This window comes from Tenrec ecaudatus, chromosome 16 (assembly GCF_050624435.1).
Source record: "Tenrec ecaudatus isolate mTenEca1 chromosome 16, mTenEca1.hap1, whole genome shotgun sequence".
Taxonomy (NCBI): Eukaryota; Metazoa; Chordata; class Mammalia; order Afrosoricida; family Tenrecidae; genus Tenrec; species Tenrec ecaudatus.
The window spans coordinates 9,548,086-9,564,146 of record NC_134545.1 but is presented as its reverse complement, the minus strand read 5'-3'; the positions used below and the strand labels follow the sequence as shown (position 1 = coordinate 9,564,146).

Sequence of the window (16,061 nt, the reverse complement as noted above, 5' to 3'; positions counted from 1 at the left end):
ATCCTTGAGGGCAGAGAGGTTTGCTTCTTTTGACCACTGCTGTACCCAAAATGAGACCTGGCACATAATGAATGTTCAATATGTATTTGTTGAACACATATACTGCGAGGTAAGCCAAGCAAAGATCCCCAGCCAAACCACAGTGCATACAGAGGGTAAAATTCCAACTGCTCTGTGAAACACCAGAAAGAGCTCACCTTTACAATGATCATCCTTTCTCTTGGCATGTTCTCATGTCACACCTGCTGTCTAGTTTTACAGGAATTCTGTCACCCTGTGCTTAATGTCTTGCCACTTATTTTATTCACTTAGCAATACAGCCATTCAACAAAGGTATCCTCGGGGATACCTCCTATGGGCCAGATACTGTTTTAAGCCAGTTGCCTTTGAGCCCGTTCCGACTCATGGCGACCCCGTGTGGGTCAGGGTAGGGCCGGGCCTCCACAGGGTTTCCATTGGCCGACTTTGTACAAGCAGCTCATCAGGCCTTTTGTCTGAGGCACCCCTGGGTCGACGTGACCCTTCACTCTTTGGTCAGCCGTGGAGCACCCAGTTTTAGGCTCAGGGAACAAAAATCCTTTCCTGGGTTCCCGTGAACTGTTCCCCTTCTGCCTGACCTACTGCTGCAGGGCTACGCTCAATCCTGTTCTCCCCAACAAGACCAAAGTGAATCTCCACCCTGAGGGGAGACTCCAGTGCCTAGAGCAATGGAAGCTGTGAAACCCTTCATCCCAGGGGAAGGAGGGAGAAGGGGTTAAAAAAAAAAAGTTTGTTACAAAACAGAATCTTAAAGAGAAAAACCTAATGTAATCACCCCTTTTCAATCAGCCTCTCAACCACGCATACTCCCTGGGAAGCCACTTGAAAAGCATAACACAGTTTGCTAGAAGAGAGTTCTATTTAAAAAATTAAAATCTGCATCCCACTAAGCCTGGGCCCCTGGTAACGGGGTGATTCCAGAAGATGAGAGGCTCTGAAGTAAACAGAGGATGATGGGCTGGGGACTGCACAAGATTCCTGAGAACAGCTCATCTCTCTGCCTGCCCACCGCCCCCTTGAGAATTTTAATGCTTCAAAGTCTAACAGGGGAGCTTATTCAAACAAATGTGGAATAGAGGGCAAATACCTAACATACATTTTAAAGTGAAAGACAACCAGCAATCCATGAGATGCGGTGGTTCCTGGTGATTGCTCTCTGCTGGGTAGCATGCCTACGCTGAGCATTCAACCCTCACACAATCTTAGTAGATATAGATTATCCCCATTTTACAGACGAGGAAGCTGACCAGTGTAAACATACGTAGGTGTGCAACAAAAATAACCACGGAACTTTTTCCCCAAAGCTATGAATTTAATTTTTTTTTTTTTTACAAAACAACCTTATCACCTTCAAAGAACTCTCCACTACACTTAATACATTTGTCAAATCTGTGATTCCATTCTTGAAAACATTTTTCAAACTCTTATGTCCGGATAGCTGACAGCACCTCCCGTTTTTTTCTTTACCTCCTCTTAATGTTGTCAAATCACTGTCCTTTCAGGTCCCTCTTCATTCCCAGAAGCAAAGACAAGTCACACGGAGCAAGGTCAGCCCAGTAAAGTATTGGGGGCGGCAAAAAGAGGCATGCTGTTTTTGCCAAAAACTGGCACATTGAGATGGCTACGTGAGCAGGTGCATTTTCCTGGCGACAAAACTAGTCCCGTCTGCCACCCACTATTAATCTATCTGTCACACTTATGCCTATCGTACATCCCCTTCCTATGATGTGTATGCCTATTGTACTACCCCTTCCTGTGACGTGTAGTTACCTGCAATCACGCCCCCTAAGTAGTATTAATTCTTGGTTAGCAATAAAGTTGGGCTCTGTTGCTCTCGCTCTCAGGCTCTCCCCATGAGGACCACCAAGGTGTAGAACCTCTAAATAGAAAGCTTGCTTAACAGTCTGACCTGGTGGAACAAACTCCAAATGCACTACCAGTCAGCATTTTCGCCTGTTTGGGAAGTTGACAGAAGTCCAGAAAGAGGCTTGTCATCAATCAACATTTCACCTCTTTTTGAAATAAGAGAACCACTTGTACACCTGAGTTTTCCCCATAGGGCTGCCCTTGTAAGCTGTGTTCAGCATCGCAACAGTTTCTGCGGCACTTTTCCCGAGCAGGAAACAAAATGTCACGCTATTCTCTTAAATTGGCCATTACGAAAAAAACGAGGTTTGAGCAAAAGCACTTTCACCAAAAAAAAAAAAAAAAAATTCACGGTGACCAGAGAGAATATTCCCAGGCTATGCCACTGGGTGTACTAAGTCAAGAGAGAGTTGCTCGATGCTCCCCTGGGAGGAGATACATACTACAAAAGCTCTGTCCAGTGGAGCCTTTTCCAGTTTGGGGGGGCTATTCCTTCCTACACATACAAAAGGCATAAACTGACTTGACCTACTCAGCACTCTCTCCTCCTTAGGATAACTTCACCTCCTCTGCTTCAGGAGGTCCTGGTAACCACAGTATCCTAACTGCGCTGATCACACGGGCCAGGCCCATCACAAGACTTCACCTCCCAGATTGGTCAAGACGTGGGCAAATGACTCAAAGCAGAATCAATCAGAATCTTTCCTGGGATTAAATACAGATAATAAAAGAAAAAACAAGCTGGTAATGGACATTCAAGGTACAACTGGCCTCCACTTATCAAGACAACAGAAGAAAAAGGGGAGTCATGATGTGTTAGTCCAGGTAGACTAGAGAAACAAATCCATAGAGACTCATCTGTGTATAAGAAAGAGGTTTATATATATATGAGCAGTTGAATATTAAGAAAACATCCCAGCCCAGTCCAGATCAAGTCCATAAGTCCAATATTAGCCCATATGTCTGATACCAATCTATGAAGTCCTCTTCAGACTCATGAAACACATGCGATGACGCCAAATGCAAGATGATCACAGGCCAGAGGGTGCAAAGTCAGTGGCAGTAGAAGCATCTTAGCACTGGCAGGGGTCTCCGTGTGGCTCCTATAATTCCCAGGGCTGCATCAGAGTAGGTCCATGTGGGTTCTCCTCAGGGATGTCTTGCAGGAAGTCAGCAGAGAGAAAGAAGTGTCTCCCACCTCCCAGGAGGAAATACAGGAGTTCCCAGAATTCTCAGAAGTCCATACCCACACAGAGGCCTCATTGGCTATCACCCAACTGCCGTACTAGACTCCACCCCTTCACTCTTAATCCTCTCAAGTCCCAATTGACACCACACATGAACAGGAGCAAACAGAAAGGGGCTAATTGCTTCCATAAGCACCTCCTTTGCTATAACACCAGAAGCACTGGGTGGTGCTTGGCTAACATTACTAAAATCACTGAACATCTTAATCAAATATTCTTAAAGAAGAATTCTGATCAAAAAAGGGGGAAATGGAGCACAGGATTTTCAGAGCCTCATGGAGTAAGAATTTCTCAGGCCATGAAGGTTGGATAAATCTCTGAAACTATTGCCTGAGATAATCTTTAAATCCTACACCAAAAATATCCCCTGAAGTCTTCTTAGCTAAGCTTAGTAAAGAATGTCTGCCTTGAACTTAGTGCCTATCTAAGATTAATCCCCACCCCTTGTCTGTCAGTTTGTCGTACTGGCTTGGCTGTGATGCCGCAAGCTAGGTCACTGGTATTTCAAATGCCAGCAGGGCCACCCAAAACACACAAGTTTCAGCAAAGATTCCAGACTCAAGACAAACTACAAAGAAGGGATAAGCTGCCCACTTCAGAGGAAGTAGCCCCTGAAAACCTTACGGGTAGCATCGAAATACTGTCCGATACTGAAGGGCTAGTGAACAGAAACAGAACACTGTCAGAGAAAGCGTCAGGAGATGAGCCCCTCAGGTCGGAAGACACTCAACAGATGGCTGAGGAGGAGCTTCTCAGAGTAGAGTTGATCATAATGATGTGGCTAGACTGAAGCCTTTGGGACCTTCATTTGTTGATGGGGCACGACTCACACTGAGAAGAAATAGCTATCAGTAAATCAGAATGTGGAATGCACAGAATATGACTCTAGGAATCTAGATTCAATCTATTTCAAAAATGAAACAGAAGATCTTTGACAAGAGGGATTGGCACAGTGGCTGCAACAAGGGGCTCAACATAAGAACAATTGCGAGGATGGCACAGGGCCGGGCAGTGTCTAGGTCTGTCGTACATACGGCTGCTATGAGTTGGAACCAATTCCACAGCACCTAACAAGAAGAAGACTAATCTGTATGGGCTCAAATTGACCATAGCAAATTGAATGATTTGATACAAAAATTAGGGAGCGGTTGGTTTATGCTAATGGGGAAGGAAGACCTTGGAAAAGGAGAGTAAGAATGGTTGCAATCAATGTCATTGAATGGTACCTGCACAAATTGGTGGCTTGGTGTGCGGCCTATTGTGTGTATTAATAATGAAAATTAATTATTTTTTCAAATTGCGTGACAGCAAAAACTCCCTTGGTCAAGTCAATAAACCCAAACCAAACTCAGTGCCCTCTTCAATTCGCAGCAACCCTACCGGGCAGAGTAGCCCCAGCCCTGGGACTGTACATCGTGACAGAAGCAGAAAGTCTCACTGTTCGTCCCCAGAGCAGCTGGGCGGTTCCTACTGCTGATCTTGAGGTCAGCACCCCAATGCATAACCGCGGTGCCGCCTGGGAACCTTCAGTAAAGGGTAGAGTGCTTAGTTACACAGTAAGGTGGTGTACGCTAGGTTTTCTCAACCTCGACACTGACATTGGGGACCAGACAATTCTGGAGAATAGGGGGCTGTCCTAGGGCATGTGTAGCAACAACTCTGGCCTCCACTCACTATTCTGCCAGCACCACCCGCACCGAGTTGTGACAACCAAAAGTATCTCTAGACATTGCCGAATGACCCTGTGGAGCAGAAACACCCCCAGTTGAAAAGCACTGAAAGAAGGTAAAGGGCTCTGAAGCCGGGGTGCTGCGAGGCAGGGGTACTGTAGCCGCCGCCCACCTCCCTATCCCGTGGGAGTCCAGAAAAATCAGTACCAGGGTATAGGCAGGGGTGACTTGCATGAGGCCTGGGAACTTTTATCTTCATGGGTCCTTCCCATTAAATATATATATATATATGTTGTATTTTCAATTGATGTATGGATTATTATAAGAGCCCCCAATAAAGTGATCTTTAAAAAAATAAATAGGAAAGTTGTATTGTACAACTACATCGGCAAATATATAACTATATTCATTGTTCCTTACTATTTTAAAATTAAATCCACTAAAATAAATTGGTTAAAAAGGAACTCTCATGGGCGTTGAGGTTTCCTACACCTAGTGATAAGTCCACCCTGAGTGAGGGTAGGTACTGGGGTCAAGGTCAACATGACTAACACCTCAGAACCAGCCATGTCTGAAGCTTGTTCGGCTCCCGGATTTCCTGGTTTCATAAGCCGATGAATTCACTTTTTTGCCTAAGCTAGTCCTGGAGGGATAGTGGTTACCTGTTGGGCTGCAATCCCCATGGTTGGCAATTCGAAACCACCAGCAGCTCCAAGGGAGAAAGACTGGACCCTCTACTCCAGTAAACAGTGACCGTCTCAGAAACCCACAGGGGGTCGCCGTGAGTCAGCACTGACTCCGGAGCAGTGATAGGGGGGAAAGGAGACCTGGTGGTGCAGTGGTTAAATGCTTGGCTGCTAACTAGCTGCAAGGTCGATGGTTTCCATCCACCAGCAACTCCAAGAGTGAAAGATGAGGCAGTCTACTGCCACACAGCATATCATCTTGGAAACCCATGGGGCACTTTCACGTGCCCTGTGGGGGTGCTGTGACCCAGCATCAACTTGTCGATGGCGGCGGACTGGTTTGTGAGGAATGGACAAGGGAGCACTACACCCACCAGTCTGTGCAAAAGACCAACAACAAATTCCTCAGGAATGAAGGTCTGGCTATTTCCAGCACCACCACAGGATGTAAAAAAAAATAATTAAGAAACCTAAACTTACGGCCATCAACTCAATTCTGGTTCATAGCAACCCCACAAGACCGGGTAGAACCACTCCTGCGGGTTTCTGAGACGAAATTTTTACAAGGACAGCCTAGTCTTTCTCTTGCAGATCGGCTGGTGGGTTTGAACTGCCAACCTTGAAGTTAGCAGCCCAACGCTTAATCCCGCTGCAGCACCAGGGCCCCTTCGCCATAAAGATTACAGCCTTGGAAACACAATGAGGCAGTTCTGTTTTGCCCTCCAGGGTCACTAGGCTTCAGCAGTCAAGCCCTTGATTTACAGGTTTTAGTTTGAGGTGAGTTTCTGTGGCTTGCAGCCAAGAGGCCCAACTTCCTCAGTCTCCCAGCGATGACGGACGGAGTCTGAACTTCCACCTTGGTCTGTCTTCCTGGAAAGCCGCATTTCTTACCCATTACCACCAGCCTCCAGCAGCCTTCTAGTATGTGTCACAAGCAGCCGTTTTCAAGAGACCATCCCCAAAACTTACACTTCTGGACGAAGTTGCTCACGTGCTTCATCTTCATCAGAGCCGGCTGGCTGCATTCTTCAAAGAGAACAAAGAGGGCATCCAATACCCCTTCTCGGGAAAGAGTAGACATCTGCTGTTGAGTCACAAAGGGTGGTTTCCCCTAAAAACGGCAAACAGCAGATGGAGGCACTGTCAATAATGAAAAGCTTTGATCAATAACATCCACACAGTAAATCGCAAGCAGCCAGCTCGAGTAACGACTCACGACACACGCAAACCCCACAATTCCGGGGCTTCCTGCTCTAGGGCAGCGTCAACTGACAGCCATTAAGCTGTCTTGCGCACAGTTCCAGCACTGCGGACTTCTCCCACCAGTGCCCAGAGAAAACGTTGCAGAATCACACCACCCATCAGCAGAGGTCCTCTCTGTTCTTCACGGGCTCTGCTGCTCTGACATCCCTTCATGTCGGTTGTCACGCCTCTACTGCGTGCCCAGAAGTTTGTGAATATAATTTAGTTCCCTTGAATTCATTCAGATAATCTAAATTATGAGTATTCAGACACAATTAGAGAGCTAGATTTACTCTTGATCTAAAACAACCCTGGTAAGCTGTAGCTTGTCCACAGACATGGCTGATATAGGCAGACCCCAACACATAGTGTATTCAAACTCTGAAAAACTGCACGAACCACCACCTATTTTCTGGAGGCTCTGGTACACTGTCGATAAGGTGTCCTACATCCCCTTACGGAAGGGTCGTGGGGAGGAGACGAGCCAGTCAGGGTGCAGTGTAGCAACGATGAAACATACAACTTTCTTCATTCTAGTTCCTAAATGCTTCCTCCACCCCACCCCACCCCACCCCCACTATTATGATTCCAGTTCTGCCTTACAAATCCAGCTAGACCAGAGGATGTACAGTGGTACGGATAGGAACTGGAAACACAGGGAATCCAGGGCAGATGATCCCTTCAGGACTAGTGGTGAGAGTGTCGATACCAAGTGGGTGGAGGAAGGAAGGGTGGGGTGGAAAGGGGGAACTGATTACAAGGATCTACATATAACCTCCTCCCAGGGGGATGGACAGCAGAAAAGTGGGAGAAGGGAGCCATCAGACAGTGTAGGATATGACAAAATAATAATAATTTATGAATTATCAAGGGTCCATGAGGGAGGGGAGAGGGGGGAGGGAAGGGAACAAATGAGGAGCTGATACCAAGGGCTCAAGCAGAAAGCAAATGTTTTGAGACTGATGATGGCAACAAATGTACAAATATGCTCAAATGTACAAATGTGCTGACACAACAGATGTATGTATGGATTGTGATAAGAGTTGTATGAGCCCCTAATAGAATGATTTTTTTTAAAAAGAAGAAGGCTATAACTGTTTACAGAAGTAGAAAGTCTCATTTTGTTCCCAAAGAGCAGCTGGTAGTTTTGAACTATTGACCTTGCAGTTAGCAGCCCACTTCATAAACCACTAAGACAACAGGGCTCCTAAAAATAAATAAATAAATAAATAGGGTGTCCTAACACATGATATGGCGGTGTGTGATTTGCTGATGTTATCATTCTCAGAGGTCCACTCACACGTGTTCAAGATTAGACTTATAAAGATATTAAGAGGCAGTAATCGTAAAAAGGAGGAGTCCTGCTGGGGCGGTGGTTACAATTTGGGCTGCTAACTTGACGGTGAGCAGCGGGAAACCACGGGTGGCTCTGCAGAAGAAAGACGGGCTTTCTATTCCCATAGAGTTACGTCTCGGAAACCCCCAGGGCAGTTCTATCCTGTCCTGCAGGGCTGCTCTGAGTCAGCATGGACTCAACTCAACAGCAGTGGGTTTAGTTTGGAATAATGAAAACATTTTAAAAAATAAAGAAGAAAAAGAGTACGTATCTCAGTTCAGAAGTGACTTACAACAGAGGGCAAGCCTGTTGTTACTGTAATGTGAATTATCTGCCAATATTCAAAATCCGAAGATTTCCCATATTAATGGGGGTTTCTGGCTTTTCTTTTTTTTCTTTTTTTCTGGCTTTTCTTTAAAAAAGAAAAACAAAAATAACTGGAGAATTGAATTGGGTGAGAAATCCTGGTGGTGCAATGGTTAAGCGCTCGGCTGCTATCCAAACTGTTGGCAGTTCAAAGCCATCCAGTGGCTCCATGGGAAACAGACCTGGCAATCCATTCCCGTCAAGATTATAGGCCAGCCAATCCTATAGCAGGGTGGGCAATGTCCAGCCCGTGGGCCATATACTAGTTACTGCCTATAGGGTCACTATGAATAGGCCTTATGTAAGGTCCACAAAATCACTACCAATTAAGATCACACAGCTCACCAAAAGAAAGGAGTTTCGGCCATCACATTCCAGAAAAAAAACTTCCTGCCATGCCACGGATACCACTCACGGAGACCCTCTAGAACAAGGTAGTAAAGAAAGCCGTCTTTCTCCTGAGAGGAGGCTGGTGGTTTCACACTGCCGTCAAGATGCAGGTAACAGCCAAACATGTAACCACCATGCCACCAGGGCTCCTAACGGTCGGCACATTTAGAGGTGAGCTAGTTAAATGCTTGACTAGTATGGCCTGAGAATGATGCTATAAATATCCGAATGGCCCTTGGCAGGAAGAAGGTTCTCCACTCATGCCCTATGGGGCAATTCTACACAACGGCACCAATTAACAAGTAGCACTGTCCCCAGTGGGTAGCAAGTGTGCTCATGGTTCAGCATAAACGTGATTCCCAGTCCACCATCTGGTCCATTTGACTCACTAATACTTGCTGCCTGGCCCTTAAAGGCATGAGTTTGCTACACCTGGCCTGGGGCAATGGTTCCCTTGAGCCAGCCCAGGGCTGGGGTGAAGGTCAGTCTGCACTGACAGCCATCACCAACTCCTCCATCCTGCCACGCACACATCACTCTCCCATTGACGAGCTGGAACTCCTTTCTCTCCATCCTTGTGACTCACTTCAATCCACAGAAAGAGGGTAACACGGTAACACTGTGCCGCTTCAGAGCAGACCGTTAAGAAATCTTGTAGCTTCAGATTTGTTCTTTCGGGAAATAGATACCAGATGCCGTGTATAGAGAGAAGCCAGGGTTACACCAAAGACCAGCAACCTGTGGCCAGGCTGTGGGCCAGTCCTGCCCCACAATTTGTTTTTATAAATAAAGTTGTGGCAGTGAAATAATTTCCGGTCAACTTGAGCGAAGAATAGACTGTCAACTTGGAGACTAGCCTGTCAATCAGGTCGCAGCTTGATGACCTCATTTGGAGATACAATGGAGATAAATAGCTCACTGGAGGTCAGAGCCACTCTCTCTGCCTTGCCTTTTCTGCTGTTGAGACGCTCAAGAGGGCTAGAGGAGACACGTGGAGACCCACACCAGCATTGAGATGCTTCCACCGCCACTGGATTCACAAGACTTTCTACCCACTGGCCTGTGATCTTCCTGCATTCGGCATCATTGCATGTGCTGCATGAGTCAAAAGAGGAATTTATAGACTAGTACTGGACATATGGGCTCATATAAGTCTTATGGACTTGATCTGGACTGGGCTTGGATGTTTTCTCAAGATTCAATTGTTCTTTTATATAAAGCACTTTCTTATACACTTGTGTCTATGAACTTGTTTCTCTAGTCAACCCAGACTAACACAAAAGTTTTACTGGAACACAGCCACACCCATCCACTGACGTATTATCCATGGCTGCTCTCTGATGCTATAAGGGCACATCGGATCACAGAACCGAGACCATGAGGTCCACAAAGCCTCCAGTGTTTACTGTGGACAGAACTTTATAACCCCCTGGGGTCAGTACTGAGTGATCACAGAGGGCATGGAGGAAAGCCAAGCAGAAAAGCACGGAGGTACCTAAGACAACAGTCAACACCCCGGTGCCCTAATGCCAACCTAGCTACCAGGGACCCCAGATGGTACCACAGAGTCGAGTGGAAGATTCACCCTGGTGAGAGCAAGCAACCCAGAGTCATGGGGGGCAGGGGGGTATCACTCTTTGAGGCTTTAAACCACTAGGTTTGGGAGTGGATTGTCACGCTGCACTAGAAGACAGACCACATTTGAATCACCTGGAGAGCTTATTAAAAAATATGCACATATTTCTGGTCGGACTTACTGAATTAGGGCTTCTCAAGGTGTAGCTTAAATCTGCTTTATTAACAAGCTCCTCCAGAGATTCAGGTCTTAACTAGGTTTGGGAGGCACTGGGTCACAAGGCTACCTTATCTGTCGCTTGAGTCATAATCCTGCCGCTAACTCCGAAAAATAACAAGACTGTATTATTCTGCTTTTTCAATGAATCTAAACCTAACAGATCAAAAGTCCTCCAATATAGTACTGATTCTTAATAAAGCTCTCAACAGCCTGAAGTGAAATGAGGAAAATATGAGCGCTACGCTGTGATTTTTATACAGCTGAATGTTTTTATAAAGCTAAAAGGAAGTCCTTTATTCCGAGATGGTTCAAACCCACCCGGACCACCACAAACACACAGACACAAACACACACACATTCACCTATATTCTTGGTTTTCTTATAATGACCTTTTTTTAAATAAAGATGACAGGTTTTTCTTCACACCTGAGTTTTTACAACCATACTTGGCAAAATTAAAACTCGGCACACCTATGTTGGCCGGAGAGAATTGTATATGTTAGCTCACCCCAAAAAAATTTTTTTCTCCCCAGATGTCTTGCCAACCACTGGGCTAGACCTTAATGGAAAGTATTGTTAACCATAAAGAAAAGAGACATGCTGCATCCCAGGCTAAAGTATTCTTTCCTTGAATGGGAAATACTGAGATTCGCTACTATGTTTAAGTCTCATTCAAAGGACACCTGACAGAAAAGGAAACAATGTCCTTAAGCTGTTCACACAACAGGGCTTCCAATAGGCTCAAAAAGCTTCTGTCAAAGAGGAGGGAAACAAGGGCAGTATATTCACTGCAAGCAACCAAATCTTTTGCACTGGTGGGTTGTGACCCAAGTAGGAAACAGGCAGCGGTACCCTGTTCAAAGATGGCAGCCAACACACATTCAGAGCTACACAGATGCCATCTCTGAGCAGGGCATTGGGCTCTGTTACTACTCAGGTCAAAACCCACCCACCTCCTCATTGCCCCCACAAGACATTTGGTTGCTATGCAACACGTAAACTGCCTTTGTTTCCATCGGCCCCGAGTGAACCATTTCAAGCTGGTTCAAAGCCCTGGTACACTTGTATATAACAGCTTGCCTGGGAGGAGCCAGAAATTCATCATGAAAAGGAGATTATCAGACAAAATGGACTTTAACTCAATATTGGTGAGGATTCAAGTTAGGCCATTACATAATGGTAAAGGGTCAGCTCACCAAGGGGATATAACAGTTTTAAATATGTATGTTCCTAACATTCAAATTCTCCAAACTCACTGCCAGAGTCAATTCTAACATCAACCCTATGCGACAGGATAGAACTGGCCCCTATGAATTTCCGAGAATATAGCTCTTTATAGGAGTAGAAAGCCTCCTCTTTCCCCATGAAGTGGCTGGTGGTTTCCAACTGCTGACCCTGCAGTTAGCAGATCAGTTCATAAGCACTAAGCCACCAGAACTCTGCACCTAACACTAGAACCTCTACTATAAAGCAAGCTCTAACAGAGGTGAAAGAAAAGCAGACAGTTCTGCAGTATTAGTAGAATATTTCACTGCACTATTTCCAACAATGGACACAAGTATCATCTACAAAGTAGATCAGCAAGGATATTAAAAACCTGAAAAAGAAATCAATTGCAAGCGTTTCCCCAGTGTAGCTACAATGGCTTCGGAAGGAGAAGAGCTGTGGTGACAATACGGCCCACATTCCAAGCTCGGGCTTTAGAATCAAACTGACCGACTAGAGCAAGGTTGCAAAATCTTGCGAGAGTCTGGCTTTCTCCACATCCTTCATCTCCTACAGCTGAAATATATAAAGGAGAATAGTCCCTACCTCAGTTATGAGGCTGAACCAAAACAATCAGGAGCATGTTTGCCTCCGAGCTTTCAACAATGGAAGCTACCATTGCTTCCACGGCTACACACAGGCATACCTCATTTTACAGATACGGTATTTGTTACCAACGGAAGGTTTGTGGCAACCCACTCTACCGGCACCATTATGCCAACAGCATGTGCTCACTCTCATGTCCCTGCGTCACATCCGGTGATTCTCGAAATATTTCAAATCTGTTCATTGATTGCACACTCAGTAGACTACAGTTTCGTGTAAATGCAACTTTCATATGCACTGAGAAGCCCAAATATTTGTGTGTAGTAACTTCAAGGAAAACAAAGGGGGTTCAAGGTTAATGGTGCCCCAGGCAGCTAAGCATAGAGACAAACTGCAAAGATGTGGTAGGATTTAAACTAGTGACGGAAACGGTCCCCAAAGAACCACAGAAGCTTCTCAGTTGGTTCACATTCCAGTCTGTTTGAACATCCCTCAATATTTTGAAAAGTGGTTTATCAAAGCGTATTATTACTTATCATTACCCAGTACCCTACGTAGTTCCTAAATACAGTATTAGTGAACAGAAATGTATTATTAAAACTAACACTACTTCTACACTTAGCATTCACAATAAAACTCACGATTGCCAATGAATCAAATCTGACACAGAGCGACTCTCTACAGGGTTTCTGGGGCTATAAATCTTGGCTGGAGCAGATACCCTCCACTCACTCCCTTGGAGCACCCGGTGAGCTTCCACTGCCCGCTTCCAGCACCCATCCAATGCTTACAAGAGCATCACTCAGGCTCCCAGGTATGGGTTTACTACAAGTCAGGCACAGTGCTAAGTACTTTAAATGACTACCTAACTTACTCCTCACAACAGCCCTGAGAATTACTATTACTTCTACTTGAAAGAGAGCCAACGAATTCAGAGAAGGTAAGTGAATCACCCAAAGTAACACAGCTAATAACTGCTGAGGTCAGGATATTGATAGCCCCCACCCCCTAACTTGTTCTTTAACAGTGCCCCCAACGAGACTAGACATGAAAGAATTAAAAGCTGACTTGGAAATAATCTCCTGACCTTGGGTTTTAAAGTCAGAATTAAACTTCCCAGCTGATGGATACACTGTGTATCTTGAAAGGAGTGTGGTTAAAATTAATTAAAATGTTTTGAGAATGATGACAGCAACAAACGTGCCTACGTGCTTGATGCAAAGGATGGATGGATGGATGGATGGATGGATTGTGATGAGTTGTACGAGCCCCCAAGAAAATGATTTTTTAATAAATTAAAATTTAAAAAGAAAGAAGCGTGGTTACACAGACATATGCATTTATCCCTTTTTACCTGGGAAATAAAGAGACCCTGAATGAAAAAATAAAGATTATATAAAAAGCAACTAGAATTTTTTCCAGAAGTTTTCTTGTACTCCTAGAATTGAGCCCCGAGCCTGAGAGTGATAAGCAGCTACTAAGCGTGAAAACACAAGGGAGCCAAGTCGGGAGGGTGAGCGGTTGGTTACCTGGAAGAAAAGATTCAGCCTGGAGGCTCGGCTGGCAATGGGTTCAGGCGCACCCCCGTCCTGAGGGTTACGCACTCCATACTTGAACTTCAACATCTCTCCGCTGTGAAGAGACGTGAGAAAAAGCCAACTGAGTACGGGCAATCTTTAAGGGACCGGCCATTTGCATCTCCCTCAAGCCATCAGGGGCGGGGTGAAGACAGGATACAGCCTCCGTTTAGGAAACTCAGGAGATGAAGGTTAAACATGGAGATTTTGAACTCACTGCATAACAGGTGATACGCTTCTCGGACATCCGACCTTACCACCTGCCTCCCTTGCATTCGAAGTTGTACAAGGGCAGGGATGGCACCTACCCACCAACAGCGAATGGACTCCAACCCTATAGGGCAAAGCAGAACTACTCCTTGGGGTTCCGAAGGCTGTGCATCTTTAAGAGATCAGGCAGTCTCGCTTTTCTCCCTCAGAGAGTCAGGTGGGTTTGAAGCGCCGGCCTGGCAGTTAGAACCATTATGCTACCTGGGCACCAGCAGGTAAATGAACTGAGTGACTTCAATCAGCAAACTGCATACTGCGTTGGAAGGCAGTGAGTGCTATGAGGTTAAAAACTCCAGCAAGGTAAGGGCGCTACCGAAGTGCACGTTCTCACGGTGTAGAGAGAGGGTCCCGGGGCCACCTGCAAGCCTTGCGGATCTCCTCAGGGAGACGAAGGACCGCGCCCCACCCCGGCAGAAGGAACTGGGAGGGCAGTGGTCCCGGGGCTTCCGACGGGCTGGCGCAGGGGAACAGGGTGGAGGGAGTACCACGGGTGCGCAGTGAAGCCCACGGGGGCGAATGTTACGGCCCGCGCGTCACCCGGACACCCGGCGGCCCACCCCCCAGGGCAGAGCGCAGGTGGCGCTGAAGCAGGAAGCAGAGAACATCGGACCCCCGCCCAGGCCAGGCCCCACGGGCAGGGCCCCGGGCAATCCTGGGGGTGCCATGCCGCTCACAAGTCTGGGTTGGGGCCTCGCAAAGTGGGGTCCGAGTTTTGGGGGGGGAGCCAGACTCACAGCGAGCGAACCCAGCCAGCAAGCGCGCCGCTCCGCCCAGCGCCTCCCGCCGCCGCGTTTGAATCCAGACGCGGCAGGGCGGGACCTGCTTGCGAGTGGCCAATCAGCGAGCTGTATCTTTGATGGACAGCCAGGCCCCGCCCATGTCCTTAAAGGTACAGGAGGAAGTGAACGGACGAGCCAATCAAACTGCTGTTCTTTCGATTCCTGACCAATGGGAAAGGGGGAAGGGCAAACCCGGCTGGGCTGTTCTTAGATGTTTGAAATTGACGGTTGAGCCGGTCCCAGGTTAGGGATGCCCCTGTTTTTGTCTTTAGGGGCCCTGGGGTAGGCTCTGGTGACTTGTCCCTGCTTTCATGGTCACCTGCGAGGAGGAAGGCGGCCAGGACATTTCTGCCTGGTCTTCCCCCGCAAATACAGCTACAGTACCTGTTACTTGGAGAAAATTAGTGGTTCTCTGAGGCTGCAAATAGTTTAAATGAGAACTTCGACCTACCCTGTTCTTACATCTCTGGCTGACTGTCTTTCCAGGAGATGCTGACGGTCCTTGAACTCATCTGAAAGGGTTTTGGTCGAAAAAAACGAAACAAGAGACGTAAGCAAAAAAAAAAAATTTTTTTTTAATGGAAGAAATTTATTGGAGCCCACATGGGAAACCCTAGAAGGGCCCAGCATACCCTACTGAGTAGGCTTGCCCAGCACAGGGTCACACCATTCCTTGTACTCCCATGTCCCAGAGGGACTCCCCTTGAGTGGAGCCCCAAAGCCCCAGGACTGGCTGGGGGTGGGGACAGCAAATATTTTACTAAAACAATGAAAAGATGCCCAATGTCATTAGTTATCACAAAATATGAAAAAAACACAAGGAGATAAAATAACAAGAGAATGACCAAAAGCGATGACTCGCATGGTTCTGCCATAAATACCCCCCTTTTTTAAATGTTCCTTATTATTGCTTTCTATTCTTAGTATCTTTATAAATCTGATCTTTTTATTCTTTTGTTTTTTGTTTTTTAAGACTAGTCAAGTGC

General features: G+C 46.3%; 1 protein-coding gene across 6 annotated transcripts in view; it reads right to left on the bottom strand.

The window, feature by feature from the left end:
* Positions 1-15,097, bottom strand: part of CIT (citron rho-interacting serine/threonine kinase) — a 196,271-nt gene extending 181,174 nt beyond the window's left edge. For all 6 annotated transcript variants that reach the window (XM_075533368.1, XM_075533372.1, XM_075533371.1 and 3 more), the window contains exons 1-3: positions 15,031-15,097; positions 13,979-14,081; positions 6,478-6,619 (exon numbers count right to left, since the gene is read on the bottom strand). In XM_075533368.1, coding sequence (XP_075389483.1) covers positions 6,478-6,619; positions 13,979-14,074 — 238 coding nt within the window. In that variant the 5' untranslated portion in view covers positions 14,075-14,081; positions 15,031-15,097. The remainder of the gene's footprint in view (positions 1-6,477; positions 6,620-13,978; positions 14,082-15,030) is intronic.
* Between the last annotated feature and the right edge of the window lie 964 nt (positions 15,098-16,061).